Source organism: Eriocheir sinensis, unplaced genomic scaffold (assembly GCF_024679095.1).
Source record: "Eriocheir sinensis breed Jianghai 21 unplaced genomic scaffold, ASM2467909v1 Scaffold773, whole genome shotgun sequence".
Classification (NCBI taxonomy): domain Eukaryota; kingdom Metazoa; phylum Arthropoda; class Malacostraca; order Decapoda; family Varunidae; genus Eriocheir; species Eriocheir sinensis.
This window is the reverse complement of record NW_026112135.1, coordinates 95,001-118,880: the sequence shown is the minus strand read 5'-3', so window position 1 is coordinate 118,880 and position 23,880 is coordinate 95,001. Positions and strand designations below refer to the sequence as shown.

General features: G+C 41.7%; 1 protein-coding gene across 2 annotated transcripts in view; it reads left to right on the top strand.

Moving 5' to 3' along the window:
- The first annotated feature begins 1,812 nt into the window (after nucleotides 1-1,812).
- LOC126994320 (U-scoloptoxin(16)-Er9a-like) overlaps nucleotides 1,813-23,880 on the top strand; it is a 57,347-nt gene continuing 35,279 nt past the window's right edge. Inside the window, exons 1-2 of one of the 2 annotated variants that reach the window (XM_050853644.1) lie at nucleotides 1,813-1,856; nucleotides 2,041-2,669. In XM_050853644.1, the coding sequence (XP_050709601.1) occupies nucleotides 2,531-2,669 (139 nt within the window). In that variant the 5' untranslated portion in view covers nucleotides 1,813-1,856; nucleotides 2,041-2,530. The remainder of the gene's footprint in view (nucleotides 1,857-2,040; nucleotides 2,670-23,880) is intronic. The other variant, XM_050853645.1, reaches the window with a different exon arrangement.

Genomic DNA, 23,880 nt, shown 5'->3' with positions numbered 1-23,880 from the left:
CTCTCCCTTTCATTTATTCCCTTCCCTTTTATCTCAATGTTTATCTCTCTTTCTTTCCATTTACTCCACTCTCCCTCAGTCTCCTTCTTCTCCTTCTCCTTTCTTCCTTCCTTCCCTTCTTCCCTCTGTAATAAATGCGAATACCATCAACTCCTTTACAAATCGAATCGACCGTCATTTCGTTGCGTCAAGAGTAACTGACTACCGAAGTGCTTTGATCTGTTCTGCAGGCTTCAAGTGGCTGACGACCAGATTAAATCACCTCATAATGAACCAATAGGCTTACTGTTGCCTGCATTTCCATGTTTCCCCTTCTGTCTCCTCCTCCTTCCCTTCCCCTCCTACCCCCTCCCATCCCCTCCCTTCCCCACTCACCGGTTACCTGAGAAAGTGTCCATGCCTTGTGGTTACCTGTGGACACGGAATAATCAACCTTGTCACCTGGTCTCCCTTTTCTCTCCATCTCTCTCTCCCTTTTCTCTCTCCATCCCTCCCTCCCTTCTTTATTTCTTTTCTCCATAATTATTTCATCTTATTCTCTTCTTTCTTTCTTGTCTACCTCACTATTTGTTTTTATTCCTTTCCTTTTCCCTTCTTCTTCTTCCTCTATTTCTTGTCAATTATTATTTCATCTTCCTTTTTTCTTTCGTGTCGGGATTATTTAATTTTCTTCCTTTCTTTTCTCTCTTTCTCTCTCTCGATATAGGTGAGAGGGGGAGGGAGGGAGGGAATAGGTGATGGAGGTAAGGGAAAGTGAGAGTGAAGTGGAGGTAAAGGAAGGAGGTAGAGAAAGAAGTAGAGAGTGAAAAGGGAGAAAAGAATAGACGTAGGGTTGAGGAAGATTGGTAAAGGAAAGGGAGAGGGATGGAAAGGAAGAGAATTAGAGGAGGAAGAGGAAGAAGTAGAGGAAAGGAAGAACTAGAGAGGAAAGAGAGAGAGAGAGAGAGAGAGAGAGAGAGAGAGAGAGAGAGAGAGAGAGAGAGAGAGAGAGAGAGAGAGAGAGAGAGAGAGAATTAGGGAAGGAGGGGTCTTGGTAAGGGAGAGTGAGTGGCTAATATGCGAAAAGGACGGAGGTAGAGACAGAAGTAGAGAGGTAGAAGGGAGAGAAGTAGAGAAGTAGAAGGAAGGGTTAAGGAGGAGTCTTGGTGAGGGAGTGAGAGTGAGGGGCCTCATGTGAGGTAAGGGAGGGAGGAACAACTCGACAAAGGTTAAAGGAAGAAGTAAAGAAGGGAGAGAAGTAGAAGTAGATAGGTAGAAGGGAGAGGAAGAGGTAGAACTTAGGGAGGGTTAGGGAGGCGTCTTGGTGAGGGAGGGAGAGTGAGGGAGGCCAAGGTTAAGGAAGGGAGAGAGGAAGAAGTAAAGAAGGGAGAGAAGTAGAAGTAGACAGGTAGAAGGGAGAGGAAGAGGTAGAGCTTAGGAAGGGTTAGGGAGGCGTCGTGGTGAGGGAGGGAGAGTGAGGGGCCAAGGTTAGGGAAGGGAGAGAGGAAGAAGTAAGGAAGGGAGAGAAGTAGAAGTAGACAGGTAGAAGGGAGAGGAAGAGGTAGAGCTTAGGAAGGGTTAGGGAGGCGTCGTGGTGAGGGAGGGAGAGTGAGGGGCCAAGGTTAGGGAAGGGAGAGAGGAAGAAGTAAGGAAGGGAGAGAAGTAGAAGTAGATAGGTAGAAGGGAGAGGAAGAGGTAGAGCTTAGGAAGGGTTAGGGAGGAGTCGTAGTGAGGGAGGGAGAGTGAGGGGCCAAGGTGAGGGAAGGGAGGGCAGGTGAGGGGGATGTGGCACCGTCTCCCACCTGGCTACGGCTCAGGTGCGCGGGGCCTTTCAGAAGTGCTCGTGGAGTCAGCTGGCGCGCACCTCGTCCCCGCCTGTGTGTGTGTGTGTGTGTGTGCCTGCCTCCCCTCCTCCTCCCCCCACGTGACCACCGCGCCCCTCCTTCCCCTCCTCCTCCTCCTCCTCCTCCTCTTCCACCTCCTACTCCTTGTCCTTGGTCTCTAGCCCTCCTCCAAAGAGCACTTCTCCCTCATTCCCTCCCTCACTCCTTCCCTTGCCAGACCAGGAAAGGATATCTTGTCCCTCTCATCTCCCCCTTAGAAGCATCCCTATTACTCCTCTCCCTAATTTCCTCTCACTCCTCATCTCCCTCTCGCAGCCTCCTCCTTCTCCTCTTACTCCTCCTCCTTCAAGAAGTGCCTCTCATGTGGTGTTCAGTGAGGACGCGAAAGTAACAGTGCCAGTGAGTGCCAAACCTGAGTGCCACGTAAAGGAGAGAGAGAGAGAAGGAAATAGATAAAGACAACGAAAAGGAAAGGAAGGAAAGGATAGAGAAAGAAAGGGTTATATACCAAAATTCAACTATACAAGAAGAACGGAGAGAGGAAAGAAAGAGAGATTATTAGAGAGTGAGAAAGATAGAAGGATTAATACCAAGACATTAGTACGAAGAAAAGGGAGAAAGGAAAGAGAGAGATCGAAGAGTACTAAGAGGAGGAAGAGACGAGAGATCAGAAGTGTGTGTGTTCGCGTGTGTGTACTAGCAGAAGGATGATGTGTCGTGTGGGTGTGTGTCGGGTGGGCGGGCTGTGGGCGTGGGCGGTGGTGATGCTGCTGATGGTGGTGATGATGCCCCACGCCCACACCCAGGAGAGACACATCCGCTACGTCCGGGCTGATGAGTTACGAGGTGAGTGATGAGTGTTTCCTGGTTACCTGTGGCTTACCTGTAGACTTTCTTTTCTTTATTGTTTCCTTTTTATTTCATGTTATTTACTTGATTTTTCTCTCCATCATATCCTTCCCTTTCTTTCCCTTCCTCCTATCACAATCTGTTTAGTTGCCTCCGTGGTCTAGTGGTCAGCAGGCCCGGGTTCGAATCCCAGCCCGGGCAGTCGGCGTGCAGCTCACCCAACTAGTCTCCCTTTCGGGCTGATCGATAAATGGGTACCTGGGGAAACTTGGGGAAGGTAAACTGTGGCGATCCCGAATTTCACATTGGCCCGTGTCCCGTGGGAAACTGGTTCTTACCTACCACAGACTAAAAGGGCTAACGGATCGGAGATGAGCACCGCAGCCACGCGCAGCTATAGCGTATGCACCCAGTCCCTCTTCCTCTTCCATTTCCATTTTTTTTCGTTTTCTCTTCTTTTATCTTCCTTTTCTCCATCCTTTGTTTCTCTTCTAGCCCTCCCTCCTGTCTCATATCCTTCCTCTCTTTCTTCTCCTGTTTTCCTTTTGTCTCTTCTTTTATTTTCCTTTTCTCCATCCTTTGTTTCTCTTCTAGCCCTCCCTCCTGTCTCATTTCCTTCCTCTCTTTCTTCTCCTGTTTTCCTTTTGTCTCTTCTTTTTTTTTCCTTTTTTCCATCCTTTGTTTCTCTTCTAGCCCTCCCTCCTGTCTCATTTCCTTCCTCTCCTTCTCCTCCTGTTTTCCTCTTGTTTCTTCTGTTCATCCATTCATTATTTCCTCCTCCTCCTCTTTTTCTTGTCTCTCTTCATCATCAATATTCCATCTTCTTCCTTATTATTGTCTTCCTCATTATTCAATCTTTTTCCTTTCTTTCTTTCTCTTTGATATAATTGTTTCATCTTTTTCCTCTTTTTCTCGTCTTTTTCATCATTATTTCATCTTCCTTTCTTTCTTATCACCATTATTTCATTTTAATTTTCATTCTCGTCTTCATTTCATCTTCATACTTTCACTTGTTCTCTCTCTTTCTCCTAATTCAATATCTACCTCTTCTTCCCTTCCTTTTATTTCTCTCTCTTTCCCTCACCTTATCTTCTACCTCCCTTTCCCTTTCCCTATTTTTCTAGGTATATATATTTTTTTTGTGTAATTTATGTCAACTTTTGTTATCCACGATTCACATTTTTCACTCGATTTCCCTCATTTCTCCTTTATCATTATTTGCTATCGTATTCCTTTCCCGATTTATTTATATTTTTCTTCCCTATTTGTATTTATTTGATGCGCTGACCGTTGTTTTGGCAGTATACTTTTTTTCGTAAGACACTGGGTTTGGATTCCCTTTTTATCTCTGTCTCGTAAATCACCTTTTTTGTCGGTCCATCTCTCGCTGTAAACCTCGTCTTAGTACACAAACTCGCTTTTTACGAGGCCAGTTTAACCTTTTCCTTATCGGGACAAAATCACATAATTTCATCTCTAGGCAGCTTTCCTCCGTAGACTTTTCACGTTTACTTCTGTCTGTCTATCTGTTTGGCTCTGTATGTCACTGTGTCTGCCTGTCTGTCTGTCTGTCTGTGTTTGTCTGTCAGTCTCTGTTATGTGTCTTAATGTCCGTATGTGCGTGTGTTTGTCTGTTTTTGTTTTTGTTTTTATTTGAATTTTGAGTGTGAATAAATATCTATCAATTCGTAGATCTCTATTCTCTCTTTTTCTTTCTTTCTTTCTTTCTTTCTTTCTTTCTTTCTTTCTTTCCTTCTCCTTTCTTTCTTTCCTTCTTTCTTTCTTTCTTTCTCTCTCTCTCTCTCTCTCTCTCTCTCTCTCTCTCGACAGGTAATTACAGGTGCATCACACTTTCGTAACTCACCTTTTATCGCCTTAATTGCATCGGCGGGTGCATTCCCGAGTCACGCCCCGGAGAGAGAGAGAGAGAGGGAGAGGGAGAGGGTGAGGAGTAGTAGGAGGAGGAAACTTTACCCACCTACCTACCTGCCTACCGTTTGCAGTACCTAATTAGCAGTTTAAAGGTATGGGAAGCGTGATGATTTAGCCTTAATGACCTCCCCTTGAAGAGCAGGTGAAGGGGTGGTCGTGGTGATGGGCGGACAGGTGGTGATGGGCGGATGGCTGGCGACGAGCGGACTAGTGGTGATGGGGGGACAGGTTTTGCTCAGGTTTGCTCATGTAGTCCATCACGTGCTAATGCCTCCCCATCACCCATTGTTCCATGTGTTTGCCTTTTTGCTTCGCTCCTCACCGTGTTATCTTAGGTCTGTTTGGCCTCGAGTTCACTTTTGTTTTCTCTTTAAATCTGCCGGTGTTTGGAGGTATCCAGAACACACACACACACACACACACACACACACACACACACACACACACACACACACACACACACACTCAAACACGCACACATACCCCTCTCCTCCCTATCACACACACACACACACACACACACACACACACACACGTACACATACCTTTCCCTTTCACGCCGCCGCCATAATCGGTCTCTCTTTCAATCCTCCCCCGCAACCCTCTCATTTTCGCACCTTCGACCCCGTTTTTGGACCGACTGGGAACACAGGCAGAGAGTGGCAAGTAAAGAGAGAAGGAGCGATTGGGAACACAGGCCGAAAGTGACAAGTAAAGAGGGAAAGAGGGAAGGGTGAATGGAAGGGGGGCAAAGGGTACGTTGAGGAAGGGGGAAAAGGAAGTGAAGAATGAAGAGAGAAGGGAAGGGAAAGAGCTGCAGGGTAAGGGTGATTGGAGATAAGGAGGATCAAGATTGAGAAGGAAAGGAAGACAGAGAGAGACGAAAGGGTACAGATTTAAGATATATGAATAGGATGGAAAGGTAGGATACAAAAGGAAGGGAGGGGGAAGGGAGTGATATGGGAGAAGATAAAGGTAGGAAGGGAAGGGAAGGGAAGGTTGCAAACAAAGGAAAGAGAATATAAAGACAACAAAGAAAATTGAAGAATGGTGAATGGAATATGGAAGACAAAGAGGAAGAAAGAAAAAGGTAAGGAAAATGGAATATAGAGAAATTAAAGTCTATAGCAAAATAAGGAGTGGGATGATGTGAAAAAGAGACAAGGAAATAAGAAGACGAAGGAAGATAATATTGGCGGGGTAATAGTTAATAAAAGGGAAGATAATAAGCAAATGAACTAAAGAAAAAAATAAATAGAGAAGTTTGAAGATATAGAGAAACAAGAAGTGGGAAAAGGGAAAGGTCTCGAGATAAGGAAAACAGAAGACGGAAAAAGATAATTGTCTGACGGGTAACAAAATGAAGGTACTAAGTTAGCTAAGGATTTAAGGGCAAAGGAACAGTGCAATCGTTTTAATGGGCTCGATTTTGCCTATTTTCGAAGTGGGTGAGTTAATGGGGGAAGAAAAGCTGGTTAATAGGTAATAAATAAAGAATGTAGGAAGCATATTAATATATTAGTGTTACTGGTCTTAAACTTGTCTATTTTCTCTTCGTAGTGGATGAGTTTCTAGTTAATGGACGAAAAGAAAATGCGTAATAGTCAATAAGTAAAGGGGAGGAGGAAGACGACATGTAATAGTGCTAATGGGCCTGATTTTGACTGTTCTCTGTAATTGGGGAGTTGCTTTCTAATGGGTGATAAAAAGTCGGGTTATGTGTAATTGGTTAAGGGTGGAGGGAGCGTGGAGAGGTAATCGTGTTAATGGGCCAGAACTCAGCCGTTTTCTCTTCGTGATGGGTGAGTCGCTGGCGTACCTGTGTGGCGATGGCTGGATGCACCTCACCTGGCGTGGCTTAATTAGTGGAGTGCACCTTTCCGCATGAGAATGGTTCGCTTGCTTTGCTTTTACCTGTCTAGTTTTTTAAAATTTTTCAATATCTGACTTTCTATCTTTTTCTTAATGTTTTTTTTCTTCTATTTTTTGTCTCTAGCTATCTCTGTCTGTCTGTCTATTTGTTTGTGTGTGTGTTTGTGTTTGTCTCTCTGTCTTTTGTGTGTTTTTATCGTTTCTGTCTCTCTGTCTTTCTGTTTGCCTGTTTCTCTGTCTGTCTCTGTATCTGTTCTCTCTCTCTCTCTCTCTCTCTCTCTCTCTCTCTCTCTCTCTCTCTCTCTCTCTCTCTCTCTCTCTCTCTCTCTCTCTCTCTCTCTCTCTCTCTCTCTCTCTCTCTCTCTCTCTCTCTCTCTCTCTCTCTCTCTCTCTCTCTCTCTCTCTCTCTCTTTTTAGACAGTCCTCAGTCCCATTTCTTTCATCATGACTCAGCCCTTCCTTTCTTCCTTTATTTTCTCTTCTCTGGACTCGGCCTCTTCCCCACATCCGTCTTTGCCTATTTTTCCCCGTGTCACCAGCGTGTCTTTTTATTCTCTTCAGTTTCAGAGGAGGAGAAGAAAGAAGGAGGATTACTATTTACTGTCGCGTTGAAATTTCCGAGTAGTAAAGTCGCCTACTACAGTTTCAGGGCGTGTGTGTGTTTGTGGGGTGGGGGTGGGGGGAAGGGAGAAGAGGGATTACTACTTACTGTCGCGTTGAAATTTCCACGTGATTATAATAGTTGTAGCAGTAGTTATAGTGGTAGTAGTAGTAATAGTAGTAGTAGTAGTAGTAGTAGTAGTAGTAGTGAAGGGAATGTCTGTGAAAATAGAGCACGTACATTTCAAGGTCTTGGGAAAAGGAAAAAAATAAGCTCACGAGAAAAAAATAAATTAAAAAAATGAAGAAATAACAAGATAATGGTGTGTTGTGAAGCGTTGCAAAAAAATAATAAGGGCTCTGAGGCGTTGGGGAAAATTGATTTGTTGAGAGCGAAAAAAAAATCCACCCAAGCAGAAAAAATAAAAATAAATAAAAATAAATAAATAAAGAATAAAAAAACCCCGCTGAGGTAATATAGTGACTTAAAAGTGAAGTAAAAATATCATAATAACCAAAAAAAGAAAACAGGAAGAAGAGAGGAAATGGAAAAGGAAAATAAACAACACAATTCAGGAAGGATGAAAAAAACAACAATCTATAAAAAACAACAAAATCAAAAAGGCAAAAAAACACTTAGATTTCGAAGAGGTTTAAAAAGACTTAGTGAAAAAAATAACAACCAAAAGAAAAGGTAGCAAAGGGCAGCGAGAAAAAGGTCAAACAAAAGTGAATTATGGGACGTAAAAAAAAAAAAAAAATGCGTGGAGTGAAAATGAGTAACGAATCATGAGCAGCAAAACGTGACGGGGATGTTTTTTTTCTCTCTCTCTCTCTCTCTCTCTCTCTCTCTCTCTCTCTCTCTCTCTCTCTCTCTCTCTCTCTCTCTCTCTCTCTCTCTCTCTCTCTCTCTCTCTCTCTCTCTCTCTCTCTCTCTCTCTCTCTCTCTCTTAGGTGTTTGAAGGATGGGATAAAGGCGCAGTTTATTTTGAGAGGGAGAGAGAAGAGAGAAATGATGAATGACTAAAAAGTGAAGACGTGCTTTTAAAAATATGACATGAGAACAAAAGTGATGAATCGTACTGCGTGTGTGTGTAGAGTTCAGAAACAGACCTTCATTATTTTAGTACTCTCTCTCTCTCTCTCTCTCTCTCTCTCTCTCTCTCTCTCTCTCTCTCTCTCTCTCTCTCTCTCTCTCTCTCTCTCTCTCTCTCTCTCTCTCCCCCCCCCCAACGGTGCCGTATGTCAAGACAGTTTCGCGAGGTATCTGTGGTCGAGCTTATTTCGTTTTCCCCTGAAGGCGCTTACGACACACATGCACGCTCCCCTTTTACGAGTGTGTGTGTGTGTGTGTGTGTGTGTGTGTGTGTGTGTGTGTGTGTGTGTGTGTGTGTGTGTGTGTGTGTGTATGATTGTTTGTTTGTTTAACCTTCCTGTCTCTTTCTGTGTGTCTTTTATTATTTATATTATTATTTTTTTATTCTTTTCTCCAGTATATATGTGACAAATATGAGAAAAAAGGAAAGCCATTGAAAGTAAAGATGATTGTCGCTAAATTAAGAGATGTAGTTGAAAGGATTTGGAAGAAGAGGTGGAAAAATGGACGGAATAAAGACGATGTAGATGTTAGTGTGAATGTGAAGATAGGTATTTATTCATCTCCCTTTTCTTCTTATTCCTGTTTTTGTTCTGCTTCTTGTTCCTCTTGGTCATTTTTTTGGTCGCGGCCTCGTTCATGTTAGTGTTTTCGTTCTTCTTCTTCTTCTTCTTTTCCTTTTTCTTCTTCTTCTTCTTCTTCTTCTTCTTCTTCTTCTTCTTCTTCTTCTTCTTCTTCTTCTTCTTTTCCTTCTTCAAGGCTACATATGACGTAACAAACATACCTTTTTCTTCACGCTCCTCTTTATTACATCCTTATTTTCCTTCTCCTAACACTGGCGATCATTGGAACACGCGCAAGATATACCAAGAGAGAGAACAAAACACTTCAACATACCTATTCAACCTCGTTCTTGACTCAAAAGGAAGAAGAAACATTAAGCCGGAATGTAGTGAAGGTGTTTTTTGTGGGTTATGACATTAAAAAGGAATTAAGAATGAGTCAGCGGGTAATTAAGATGAATGAATGAGGGAGTGTAACCTTTAAATTAGTACTAAATATTAATGAGAAAGTATTGGAAGATATTTTTTTAGTGCTTGCTCTGTCGATGATATGTATTTTGATGAATGAAGGACCGACTCTAACCTTTAAATTTTTACTAAATATTAATGAGAAAGTATTGAAGTAGTTTTTTTGTCTGTTTGTTAAAAGCTCGGCATCTGAAACTAAGGCAATAAAGTCTCGTATTTTATTACTGAACGAAGCTCTTTGAATCTTTAGTTAATAAATAATATGTAAAAGGAGAGTGATTTTTTTCTTTTATCGATAATTTCAAAGTTTTACGTCTCAGAGTATAAATAAAATCCGTCTCTTACCTTCTTAAAGTAATGAAACTCTGGGAAATCGAAAGAAAAAATATAGGAAAGTGTTACAAATGTTTCCTTCTCTATTTTTATAAGTTTTACGGATGAAAATATATGATAACCGTCTTGTGTTTACCGAAGTGAACGAAACCTTACGGATCTTATTGACTTATCTCAAACGATCGTCAAACACTATCGGAGGATTTTTTTTATAGTGAAGTGAACGAAGATTTGAACGTTGAGCAATACGGTCTTACCCTTCTCTTCTTCTTCTTCTTCTTTTTCTTCCTCCTCCTCCTTCCTTTCCCTTCCCTTCCCTTCTGATTCGCCCTTCACTTGTTTACTATGCAGGGAGGGGAAGGAGGTCATAGAAGAGGAGGAGGAGGAGAAGGAGGAGGAGGAGGTGGAGGAGGAGGAGGAGGAGGAGGAGGAGGAGGAGGAGGAGGAGGGAACGTTATCCTTTTAAACTACAGCCTGGCTTTTACTTTTTGTCCTCCTCCTCCTCCTCCTCCTCCACTGCAAGTCCGCCTGTAAGAAAGCCAATACAATGCTTGGGTTCATATCGAGGAACTTCGAATACAAGACGCCGGGAGTTATGTTATCCTTGTATAATTCGCTGGTAAGGCCCCACCTGGAATACGCCGTGCAATTCTGGTCTCCTAATTACAGGAAAGACATTGAATTACTTGAGAGAGTACAGCGCCGCGCCACGAAGATGATACCATCACTGAGGACGAAACCCTATGAAGAACGACTCGAGCGACTCAACCTCTTCACGTTGGAAAAGAGACGACTGCGGGGAGACATGATACAAGTCTTTAAGTACCTGAACAAGCTCAGCAACGTTGATCACTCCAAACTCTTCACGCTACAAACTAACCTGAGAACAAGAAACAACGGAAAAACAATTCAAGCAAAGCGATGCAATACCGACATCGGCAGGAGTTACTTCTCGAATAGAGTTGTTCGCCACTGGAACAGCCTTCCTGCAGAAGTGGTTAGCGCAGAGACCATCAACTCCTTCAAGAAACGCATTGATCGCCACTTTGCTGCAACAGGAGTGAACTGAACGTTCCCAAGAGTAGGTACACAAGTGCTTTAATCCTTCCCTGCAAGCCACTTCTGTGGCAAACGGATTGATTAAATCACTGAACGCAGGCAGCCTAGTAATGAGCCAACAGGCTTTCTGCTGCCTGCTAGTCCATGTTTCCATGTTTCCATGTTTCCTCCTCCTCCTCCTCCTCCTCCTTCTCCTCCTCCTCTTCTACTTTACCTTACACTTGATCATGTGTCGCGTGTCAGCTTTCTCTCTCTCTCTCTCTCTCTCTCTCTCTCTCTCTCTCTCTCTCTCTCTCTCTCTCTCTCTCTCTCTCTCTCTCTCTCTCTCTCTCTCTCTCTCTCTCTCTCTCTCTCTCTCTCTCTCTCTCTCTCTCTCTCTCTCTCACACACACACACACACACACACACACACACACACACACACACACACACACACACACACACACACATTCCTCTCCCTTACTTTGTCCTTGTCGCCTTGCCCTCTCTATCTCCTCCTCCTCCTCCTCCTCCTCCTCCTCCTCCTCTCTCTCTCTCTTGCATAATTTCTATCTTGTATTGTCTCTCTCACTTTCTCAGATAATTTCTTATTTAATTAAAAATATATTTCAACTCCTTTAACCGTATTTGCACACACACACACACACACACACACACACACACACACACACACACACACACACACACACACACACACACACACACACACACACACACACACACACACACACACACACACACACACACACACACACACACACACACACACAATCAAACACACTCACTCATGCAGGACACGTCTGTAACATTATCAAGCCAAATGACCAGGTGGAGGAGGAGGAGGAGGAGGTGGAGGAGGAGGAGTAGGAGGAGGAGAATGGACAGGAAGGACATTCGTATACACCTTGAAGTGAAGGGAGGAAATGGGTGAGAGAGAGAGAGAGAGAGAGAGAGAGATAATGTAGGGAGGAGCAAAATATCTTACCGACTTATATAGACTGAGAAACAATCATGCCATTTTTACACACACACACACACACACACACACACACACACACACACACACACACACACACAAAGGCTCAGGTCTCCCAATGGCATCCCTGACCTCCTCAAACTCTGCTCTCGTTTCTCTCCCTCGCTAAGTGTATCTGATCTCCCTTCCCTTTCCTTCCCTCCCTTCCCTCTCTCCCTTTGTCCATGCTTCGTTAGTGTCGATATCCAGGGGTTCTCTCTCTCTCTATCTCTCTTTCGTTCTCTCTCCGTCTCTCTCTCTCTCTCTCTCTCTCTCTCTCTCTCTCTCTCTCTCTCTCTCTCTCTCTCTCTCTCTCTCTCTCTCTCTCTCTCTCTCTCTCTCTCTCTCTCTCTCTCTCTCTCTCTCTCTCTCTCTCTCTCTCTCATTTTTTTTGCTTCTTTCTCTTTTTTCTTCATTCATTCGTTTGGTTTCTTCTCTTTCTTTTTCTACTTGCTTTTTATTGTTGTTGTTATTGCACTTTTTTCTTGTTTTCTTTACTTTTTTCTTGTTATTTTTCTTCTTCCTAATCCATCCATTCCATCTGTTCATCTTCTTCTTCTTCGACTTCTCCTCCTCCTCCTCCTCCTCCTCCTCCTCCTCCTCCTCCTCCTCCTCCTCCTCCTTCTTCACGAGCCATAACACATCATCCTTGACCTCCTCATCTACTCTCGTGGGAACTTATGAGTACAATACCCATCCCTCCTCCTCCTCCTCCTCCTCCTCCTCCTCCTCCTCCTCCTCCATAACCATAACCTTCCCTGCCCTCCCCATTACCCCTACCTCTTTCTACCTCACGCCTCCACCCATGCCACCACCACCACCACCACCACCATTGCACAATCGCTTTTGGCTCATACCTTCACCATCACCACCACCGTCACCATCAATACCAAGCACATCACTATCATGGCTATCATCTTCTGTGTGTCTTTAACTATTTCATCATCACCGTCATCATTATTGTTATCACTGTTAACATCAACATCTTATTATTTCTTTAATCCTGTTGTTTATCTTATTTTCACCACCATATATTCTCAACACCATCATCACCATTATTATGAGAATCACCATCTAATACTTCCTTAATCCTATAGCTTATCCACCTCCTCGTCATCACCACATATCTTAAACACCACAAGTACAATTTTCATCACCACAAGCATCAACACCACAGCAACCTCTTTTCATCAACACCTATTATCAAAACCACAACCAACCCTATCATCACCACATAACCTCAACACCGCAAACAACTACCTTACTCATCACCACAAGCGTAAATACCACAACAACCATCTCTATCACCACCACGATAACTACCTCTTTTCCATCACCACAAACACATATCATCTTCAACACCACCACCACCAAACCATTATAGCAAAGAGCCGTAGGGAGATTGAGGTCGCGAGAGCCGAAATCCGCCAACACCGAGCTCGGTCACAAACAGTAAAGGTTCCCACACTCCCCTGAGGAACACCGCGGCGGGGAAACAATGCCTTGCTAACTCTTGTGTAACCCTTCCTCTCTCTTTCTCTCTCTCTCTCTCTGTGTCTCTTTCTCACTCTCACTCTCACTCTACTCTCCTCTTCTTCTTTCTCTTCTTCGTCTTCCTCTTCCTCTTCTTCTTCTTGGTTCAAATTTTCTTGTTTACTTTTTCTATTCCACCTCCGATTCTTCCTAATCTTGCTCCTAATTTCACTTCTAATCTTACTTCCTAATCTTAGTTACTCTCAATCTTAATCATAATCTTACTCCTAATCTTACTCTCTCTTACTCTTTTTCACTTTGCATTATATATGGTATCTCTATCTATCCTATCTATGCATCTATCTATCTATCTATTTATCTATCTATTTATCTATCTATCTATCTATCTATCTATCTATCTATCTATATCTATTTATCTATCTATCTATCTATCTTACTCTCTCTTTCTCTCCGATCCCTTTGTCTGTATAAGGAATCTTGCTAAATTGATTGGCTTCGTAATTCAGAGTAATAGATTCCTGTAATATTATTCTTCTCTTCCAGTTTGGGTGTGTTTGTGTGTCTGTCATAATCCGGTTTCTCAAGTGTTTATAGTTTTGTTTTTCTTGTTGTTTATTTGTGTTGAGTTTCAGTAAGACATTTGTGTGTTTGTTTTTTATGGCTGTTGTGGTGGTTGTTTGGATAGGTGTGTTTGTTTGTTTGTGTGTTTGTGAGGGGGATAGGTGTGTGTGTGTGTGTGTGTGTGTGTGTGTGTGTGTGTGTGTGTGTGTGTGTGTGTGTGTGTGTGTGTGTTGTTTTTCTCTATACTCATAATGTGTTATCTTCATATTTCCTGTCCGTGTTTTTCTTCTGATATAACTCCAAGCTATTCTCTCTCCCCTCCTCCACTACCTCTTCCTCCTCCTCCTCCTCATATTCCTCCTCTTTCTCCTCTTCCCTTCTTCTTTTTTCTCTTCTTGCCCTATTTCTATTTTTCATCTTGTCTCCTCCTCCTCCTCCTCCTCCTCTTTCGACTCCCCTTCTCTTCTTCTTCTTCCTCCCCTTCTCCTTCGTTTTCATTTCTTGTCTACTCCTCTTCCTCCTCCTCTTTCTCCTCCTCTTTCGACTCCCTTTCTCTTCTTCTTCTTCCTCCCCTTCTCCTTCGTTTTCATCTTCTTGTCTACTCCTCTTCCTCCTCCTCCTGCTCCTCCTCCTCTTCCTCCTCTTCCTACCCCTCTTCTTCTTCCTCCATTTCATCTCCTTCGTTTTCATCTTCTTGCCCTTTTTCTTCGCTCCCTCCTCCTCCTCCTCCTCCTTCTCCTCCTCCTTCTCCTCCTCCTCCTCCACCTCCTCCTCCTCCACGGTCCAGGAATTGGCTCTAAACAGGCTTAATTTTTTGTACCCGGCGATATGATTGCAGGTGAGCCAAGGTCCTTAAAGGGGGGGGGGGGGGACAGGTGTGGCGGGGCGTGTCCTTGAGGAATGACTTTATTATTGTTATTATTATTATTATTATTATTATTATTATTATTGTTGTTGTTGTTGTTGTTGTTGTTGTTGTTGTTGTTGTTGTTATTGTTTTTGTTTTTGTTACTTGCATTAATGTTTTCTTTTTTTGTTGCTCTTCTTCATCTTGTTTTCCTCTTTTTTTCTTGTTGTTATCGTTCTTGTTTTTGTTGTTCTTGTTCTTGTTCGTGTTTTCTTTTCGTCTTGTTCTTGTTCTTCTTCTTCTTGTTCTTGTTCTTCTTGTTCTTGTTCTTCTTCTTCATATACTCGTTCTGCTGGTTTTTGTTGTTGACGTTTTTCCTCTTGTTCTTCTTCTTGTCCCTGTTCCTCTTCCACCACCACCACCACCACCATTTACCCCCCCCCCCTCCTCCACACACCGCCATAACCATCTACTCCATTCTCGCAAGACCCGCCACAGCATTCCTTTCTTAACTTGCGCCCGTTCATTCCGTTCTTAATTACCATACCTGTAAGGACTCAGCGTAACCGGTCCACCTGTCCGGGCAAATGAGTTCTGAGTGGCTAAGTGCGGGTGTTATTATCGCGTAAACACATCTGGGTGATTTATGAGCTCGAATTCTGTCTTGGTAACTCTTTCTCTCTCTCTCTCTCTCTCTCTCTCTCTCGCTCTCTTTCTTTTCTCTTTCTCTCTTCTTTTCTTTTTAATTCTTTTTCTCTTTCTCTCTCTGTCTTCTTGTGTATTGGTTTGATTTAGTGGTGTTTGTTATTTGTTAATATCTTGTTCTCTCTCTTTTTGTTTTTCTTTTTTTCTTTCTTTTTTTCTTTCTTTTTCTTTAATTTTTTTCTTTCTTCCTTTTTTTTTCTTTCCTTTTCATTCCTTTCTTTCTTCCTTTCTTTCCTTTCGTTCTTCCTTTCTTTCTTTCTCTCTCTCTCTCTCTCTCTCTCTCTCTCTCTCTCTCTCTCTCTCTCTCTCTCTCTCTCTCTCTCTCTCTCTCTCTCTCTCTCTCTCTCTCTCTCTCTCTCTCGCTCTATATCTTTCTTGTTCTCTCTTATCAGTGTCTTCCTGTCTGGTTTTATCTGTGTGGTTTATTCCTTATGGTCTTGTTCTCTTTCTCTTTTCCTTCGTTTATGTCTATTATTTTACTTTATTTGCCGATTAGATACTTTTTCAACCTTTTCTTTCTTTTGTTTTTCCTTCCTCTTCATTTGTTTCTCTATATTTCCCTTATTTCTCATTATTATCGTATTTTTCTACTTTATTTTTTCTCTTTACTTTTTCTTTCCCTTTATTTATGTCTTTTAAGTTGCTTTATGTGGTGATTAGATACTTTTTCAACCTTTTCTTTCTTCTTTTGGTTTTTCTTCCTCTTCATCTGTTTCTTCTCCTTTCCTTTATTTCCTTTCTTTATCGTATTTGTTTTCACATTGGTAATTAGATACTTTTCAACCTTTTCTTTCCATTGTATTTTCTTCTCTTTCCTTCTCCTTTTTTCCATATTTTTCCTACTTACATTTTTCTTTTACTCGGTTTTGGTGAAGTTTCTCCGCGATTTTCTTTGTTTTCTGTAATTTTCTGACTTTCTCCTTTTTTTACTTTCTCTATTTCCTAATTTTTTTTTATATCTACACGTCTCTTTCTCTCCCTCGCTTTATTGATCCCTCTTTTTTTTTCTCCCTTCTCTATTTCTCTTTATTTGGTTTTCTTCAAGTTTCTCTCTCTCGAATTTTCCTTATTTTTTTTCTTTTGTCTTCCTCTATTTTTTCCCTCCCTCACTTTTCCTTTTAGCCAAGTAGAGAAAGAGAGAAAGTGTGTGTGTGTGTGTGTGTGTGTGTGTGTGTGTGTGTGTGTGTGTTGCAAAATCTATACCCCGTAGCTCTTTGTGTTTCTTTGGCGGCTCGTAGTCTTGACATAAATTCCTCCTCCTCCTCCTCCTCCTCCTCCCTAGGGCGCTCTCTAATGGTTATGTTGTCGTTGCAAAGAACCAGAGAAGATGTGTCCTAAACTTACCTAAGGGCACACGTGAGAAAAAGAGAGAGAGAGGGGAAGGGTGCTCATCTCTCTCTCTCTCTCTCTCTCTCTCTCTCTCTCTCTCTCTCTCTCTCTCTCTCTCTCTCGTTTTCTTTTATGGTTTTAAAGTCGTAGGCGCACTATAAACACACACACACACACACACACACACACACACACACACACACACACACACACACACAGACACACACACACACACACACACACTTTTGCTTTCACATACCTTCCTGTACACACCTTCCTCGTAACTCTTTCCCACCTTGGCTCAAACACACACACACACACACACACACACACACACACACACACACACACACACACACACACACACACACACACACACACACACACACACACACACACACACACACACACACACACACACACACACACACACACACACACACATACACACACACACACACACACACACACACACACACACACACACACACACACACACACACACACACACACACACACACACACACACACACACACACACACACACACACACACACACACACTCACACACACCTCTGTTGAGTAACTCCTCTCCATTCCAAATTCCTTTCTCCCCCGTTCTCTCTCTCTCTCTCTCTCTCTCTCTCTCTCTCTCTCTCTCTCTCTCTCTCTCTCTCTCTCTCTCTCTCTCTCTCTCTCTCTCTCTCTCTCTCTCTCTCTCTCTCTCTCTCTCTCTCTCTCTCTCTCTCTCTCTCTCTCTCTCTCTTTTTATTTATATATTACGAATAGTATGGGAGAGAGAAAGAGAAATGAGACCAACTGAAAAGAAAAAGAAGGAAAGAAGGAAAAGAATAAAGAAAGGGAAAAAAAGAAGGAAACAAAAGAGGAAAGAAAAGAGGGAAAGGAAAAAAAGATAATAGATAAGTAGACAGATAGATAGATAGATAGATAGATAGATAGCAAGAAAATAGAGTATGTATGTATGTATATTTGCATGTGTGTATTGATAGTGATATTTTACCTTAAGATTAGACAGACCAAAGACTATAATAAAAAAGAAACAAAGCGTGATATTGATAAACGGATGGAAGAACGGATGAGAGGAAGACTTTATGGATGAGACACGAACGGGAATGAGCCTTCGTGACGGTGGTGGTGGCGGCGGTGATGGTGGTTGTGGGGGTGGTGGTGGTGGTGGTTGCGTCACTGCCAATCAACCAATCACACTAAAAGAGAATCGGCGTGAGGAATTTCAGTGGTGGTGGTGGTGGTGGTGGTGGGGGTGTAATGGCGTGAGAAAAAGGTGTTGTGTTGTGGTGATGATAGTGATGGTGGTGTTGATGATGATAGCGCTGAAAGAGGAGAAGAAGGAGGAGGAGGAGGAGGAGGAGGAGAGGAGGAGGAGGAAGAATGAATAAAATAAAATAAAAAACGAAAGCTGGACATATAGAAGGAAAGAAAGAACAAGAAAAGAAGAAAAAGATATTAAGATTTTGAAATAGTGAGTGTATAGAAAGAAAGAGAAAGAAAGAAGTAAAGAGAGAAAGACAGACAGACAAATACATAAAGAAAGGAAGAAAGAAAATAACAAGGAAATAAGAAAAAGCTGATTAAGAGGAAGAAACAGAAAAGAAAGGCGAAGGGTGCGAGGATTGATTCATAGACAGATGGGAAAGTGAAAGAGACATCAGAGAAGCAGTGAGACAAAAAGGAATGGAAAAAATTAAAAGGGAAAAAAAGAAAGAAATGGAGGAAGTGAGAGATGGAAATAAGAGAAGGAATAGCAGAGAAAACGTTGTAAGAAAAAAAGAAAAGAGAAGAAAAAGAAGAATGGGAGGAAGGGAGGGATCGAAAAGGGGGAAAAAGAAAAAGGAGAAGGGAAAGAAGAAGAATGACCGGAGGAAGGAGGGATGTGAAGAATAGAGAACGAATAACAAAGGAAAAGATGGCAAGGGAAAAGAGAAAAAAAGTCAAAGAAGAAGAAGAAGAAAGAAAGAAAGGGAGGGGTAAGAGAAGAGAGGGAAGGGAATGTAGCCTTGCCTTTTCCTTCCCTCTCTTCCTTGCGCTTGGTAAACATTTTAAATAAAGGTCTGATAAGGTTACGTAAAGGTTGAAACTGTTGTGATGGTCTATTTTTTTTTACTGTAACACGAAATTCTGAACAAGAAGGAAAAAAATAGATGAATATGTTGATAAGAGACCAAAAAGTATATTAATTTGGATTTTTAAAGGTTTTATTTTTTCTTAAGCTGTTTTGAAACTGAGAAAAAGAAAGGAGGGTGGGAAGGAAAGAAGGAAGGAAGGAAATAAGAAATAAGAAATAAGGGAAAATGGAAGAAAGAAGGAGCGAAGAAAGAAAGAGGGGAAAATTGTAAAAGAAAGAAAGACTGAAAGAAAGGAGGAAATGGTACCAAAGAATCAGGGAAGAAAAAAAAGCTAGATAGATAAAGAGATAAGCAGTCCGCTATTCAGTTTTAACGAAACATGAAACCAAATGAAAAAAAAAAGAAATAAAAAAGTCGAAGAGGAAACAGACCAGGCTAATATCATGCAGTTTTCATATTTTCACTTCTGCCTCAACATTTTTTTTTTTGCCAGACGTAAAGACAAGAAAAAAAAATCGTTAACCACACACACACACACAAAAAAGTCGTATTACAAAACTTTCTGCGAATTCTCAAAATGCCAGCACTGAAAATATAGGTTCTCGTTTGACCTCTTAGACTCTCCCCCCTCCTCTCCCTGCTCCTGTCGACCCTACTTTCTTCCTTTCTCTCTCTCTCTCTCTCTCTCTCTCTCTCTCTCTCTCTCTCTCTCTCTCTCTCTCTCCTCTCTCTCGCTCTCTCTCTCTCACTCTCTCTCTCTCTCTCTCTCTCTCTCTCTCTCTCTCTCTCTCTCTCTCTCTCTCTCTCTCTCTCTCTCTCTCTCTGTCTCTCTCTCTCTCTCTCTCTCTCTCTCTCTCTCTCTCTCTCTCTCTCTCTCTCTCTCTCTCTCTCTCTCTCTCTCTCTCTCTCTCTCTCTCTCTCTCTCTCTCTCTCTCTCTCTCTCTCTCTCTCTCTCTCTCTCTCTCTCTCTCTCTCTCTCAAGCGGTGTACTCCCTGACATTTACCTTCTGACAGCGTGCAAGGGGTCAAAAAAATACCTCCATGTCTCTTTGCCGACTCGACTGTGTTGTGCGGTGATACGGTGTTTTTTTAGCCTTAAGGGGAGCGTCTAAGGAAGGGGGCGAACAATCTCACCTCTTTACCGCACTGACCCGCCGCCGCCGACTGAGAGAAGAGAAAGGTCCGCTAAAAGGTGCTATTAGTTAACTGTACCGATATATAAGAAGGTTAGCCCTAAAAAGATAGTAAAAGTGGATGTGGGTTGAAAATGAGTTGATGTGAAAAAAAAAAGTTAGTAGAAATGTCAGTTAAAAAGTAAATATGGGTTGAAAAATGGTTATATGTGAAAAAGGTTGTTAAAAAATTTAGTTAAGTAGTTAATATGAGTTTGGAAAGTAGGTGATGTGTGAAAAAAAGTTAATAATAAAAGAAAGTATAAAAATTTGAGAGGTTGAAAGTCCGCTAAAAGATGAACGCTACCAATTTGAAAAGAAAGTATTAAAAGTTGAGAAGTTGAAAGTCCGCTAAAAGATGAACGATACCAATTTGAAAAGAAAGTATAAAATGTTGAGAAGTTGAAAGTCCGCTAAAAGATGAACGCCACCAATTTGAAAGAAGTATCCAAAAAGAAGAGCGTGTCATGGTTTTGTGTTGATGTTATTCCGCGTGTTTGTCTTTGTGTTGCTGCTGTTTCGAGATCATGTGTTGCTCGCTAGTGTTCTAAGTAACTATGATTGTACTAAAGGCTGACTAACGTGAAGTGGTCTATATATACCTCTGAGAATGGTGGCTTGTGGTAATATAAAGATAAATAGCACGATACAGAGAAAAAAAACAACACCATCAACTTTGCTTACGACCTTTACAGAAACATCATATTTATCGACAACAGCTTGAACTTGTTTGTTAATCACTCCATCGATTTTTTGCATAAATTCATCTCAGGAAACTTAAATATTTTTACATAAACAGAAGCATCTTAGTTTATTGCGAAAAAGTACAAAAAAACAACAACTCTTATCGCTTGTACAGCATTATAGACAAACAGATAGGCAGGCAGATGATAGATAGATAGGTAGAGAGGAAGACTGATAGACAGACAGATAGTGCAAGATCATTTTGGGTTAAGAAGAAGAAGGTTGTGCACACTTCAAATGATGAAGATGCATGACTTTGCACCTGTCGCTCTCACCGTCAGTCTGTCTGTCAGGTGACCATCTTACCTGTACCCTTCCACTCACCCTCTCCTTCCCTCTCTCTCACTTTCCTCTCTCTCTTAATAAAAAAACCGGGAAATTTACAGAAACATGTAAGACTTCGAAATTACGACAACACGACTTTAAGGTGAACGGACTGTATCTAATATAATGAAAAAAAGCAAGTCACCAGGTAAATGTCGCCACCTGGACACTTGGACACCTGGACACACACCTGGGCACGAGAGAAAGTGAGGAAAAAGTTGCATTAATAACTAGGTGATGAACGAGAATGAATGGAGCGTGTCAGGTGAACAGAATTTATTAGTTACACCTGGCCACTTCAGTTCAGATTCTCTTTAATGGTATTTATTTGGAGTCTTTGGAGTAGGAGTCGTTTGTTTCTTAATAGGTGTTTTATTGCACTTTTTGGGAGCTCAGTAAGATGTTTTTTTGTGGGAGTTTCAGAAGTAAGATTGATTTAGTAAAAGGGAAAGCAAATGTGGATGAATTCTCTCTTTCTTGTTATTTTTTTCTTTACTTCCCTTAACTTTTCTTTCGCCAACTTCTTCTTTTCTTCATTGTCTTTCCCTTCCTTCTCCTCATTAATATTCTCTCTCTTGTTTCACTTTTCCAATCCCTTTACTTTTCTTTCGTCTCCTCCTCCTACTTTTCTCTCTCCCTTCTCTTCCCCCTCCTCCTGCTTCTCCTCACTCATGTTCTCTTCTATATATGTAAGGTGTTTTTGTCTAGGAGTCTCAGGCATAAGATAGATTTGCTGAGAAGGGGAAAGCAAGCGTGGAGGAACTCGACATAATTGCAATCACAGCGACAAACAAAAACCTCACGTATCTAAATTGGAAAGAGTTGGTGACCAGATGTTTAATAAGGATGTAAATGGAAGAAGAGAAAGGAAGGAGATAGGAAAGAAGAGACGAAGGGGAAGGAAGACGATAGGAAGAAGGGAAAAGGAGAAGATAAGGAAGAAGGGAAGAAGAGGAAGGAAGGAGATAAGGAAGAAGGGAGAGGAAAAAAAGATAGAGAAGGAAAGAAGGGGAAGCGAGAAGAAAGGGAAGAAGAAGGAAGGAAGGAGATAGAGAAGAAGGAAAAAAGGGGAAGGGCAAGGAAGATAATAGAAAAGAAGGGAAGAAGGAGAAGGAAGGAGATAGGGGAGAAGGGAAGAAAGGAAGAAGAAGGAAGAATATAAGAAAGAAAGGGAAGAAGAGGAGAAGAAGAGGAAGGAAGAAGATAGGCGACGTTTATATAGAAGTGTTGAAGTGCCCTGAGATAAGTTTATGTAAAGAAAACAATATGAAGCGATTAGCAACTTCTAACCTGCTTTGTTGTGTAAATATGATGTTTCTGTAAAGGCGGTAAAGAAAGATACTGTTTATTCGTTCTCTCGACAAACAAAGACGTGTATATATAAGCATTTAATTGCCCTGAGATGAGATTAAGGAAAAAACTAAGCGATTAGCAAAAGTATCTCTGTGTCCGGTAAATATGATGTTTCTATAGCGTTGATAGGCAAAGTAGATGTTTTTTCGTTTCCTCGGTAACCCAAAACGTGTCCCGAGATTATATTCAGCAAAAATAACAAACAAAATAAAAGCGATTAGCAAATATGTTCTTCGTGGCGTCGATAAATGTGTTTCTGTACAGACGATAGATAAGCAGAGTCGATTTTTCCCGTTTTCTCGATAAACCAAAGACTAATATAAGCGAGAAGGGTTTAGGAAGAAAATATGAAGTGATTAGCAAAGGTAGTCTCCGTGGCGTCAGTAAATATGATGGTTCTGTAGCGTTGATAAGCAGAGTCAATGTTTTTTTCTTGTTTCCTCGATAACCCATCAACTAATATAAGCGAGAAGGGTTAAGGAAGAAAATATGAAGTGATTAGCAAAGGTATTCTCCGTGGCGTCGATAAATATGATAGTTCAGTAGCGTTGATAAGCAAATTCGATGTTTTTACTCGTTTCCTCGATAACCCAAGACGCTTCTGCAAGGGCGGGATCGGTTTGTGTTGAGCGATGAGGCGATACGCGAATAGGGAGAGGAGGGGAGACGAAGGAACAGGGAGAGATAAACGGAGAAAGTGTGTGTGTGTGTGTGTGTGTGTGTGTGTGTGTGTGTGTGTGTGTGTGTGTGTGTGTGTGTGCATTGTATATTGGTAGTCTGTTCGAGGTAATGACGAGGAAGAGAGGAATTATGATGATGAGGAGGAGGAGGAAGATGAGGAGGAGAGAGAGGAGGCGAATGAGGGTGATTATGATGAGGAAGAGGAAGATTAGGAGGAGGAAGAGGAGGTGGATGAGAATGTTTATGATGATGAGGAAGAAGAGGAAGAGTAGGAAGGGAAAGATGAGGATGCGAATGAGAAAGATGATGATGAGGATGAGGAAGAGGAAGAGGCGGAGGCAGATAAAGAAGAGGAAGAATACGAATATAAAAAGATAATAACAACAATAATAATAATAGTGATAATTTTTTAACCATACCAAAGAATTATTAACATTCACTCACTGCTAGACAAAAATAATGAAAAATGAAGATAATGTCATAGTAGTAGTAGGAACAGGAGTAGTAGTAGTAGTAGTAGTAGTAGTAGTAAAAGCGAAGGGCAGCAGCTCTCGTGATAGTAATAGTCGTTGATATTGGACGGGTCAGCTGATAAAAAAAAATGAATAGCTGTAGTAGTAGTAGTAGTAGTAGTAGTGGAAATAGTAGTAGTAGTAGAAGTTGGAGGAGGAGGAGCAGAAAGATGACTAAGAGAAGTGGGAACAGACTGAAGAAGAGGAAGGAGAGGAGGAAGACGAGGAAGAGGAGGAGGAAGCAGAGGCAGAGGGAAGGAGGAAGAGGCGGAGGAAGTGAAAGTGGAGAGTTTTCCTTAACTAGAATTTCTAACAAGGTTTGTTTACCGCCTCTGTGTTTTTTAATAGTGAGAGAGAGAGAGAGAGAGAGAGAGAGAGAGAGTAATAGATATAGTTACATAGTTGTGGATAGATTGATAGACAGATAGGTAGAGATACAGAAA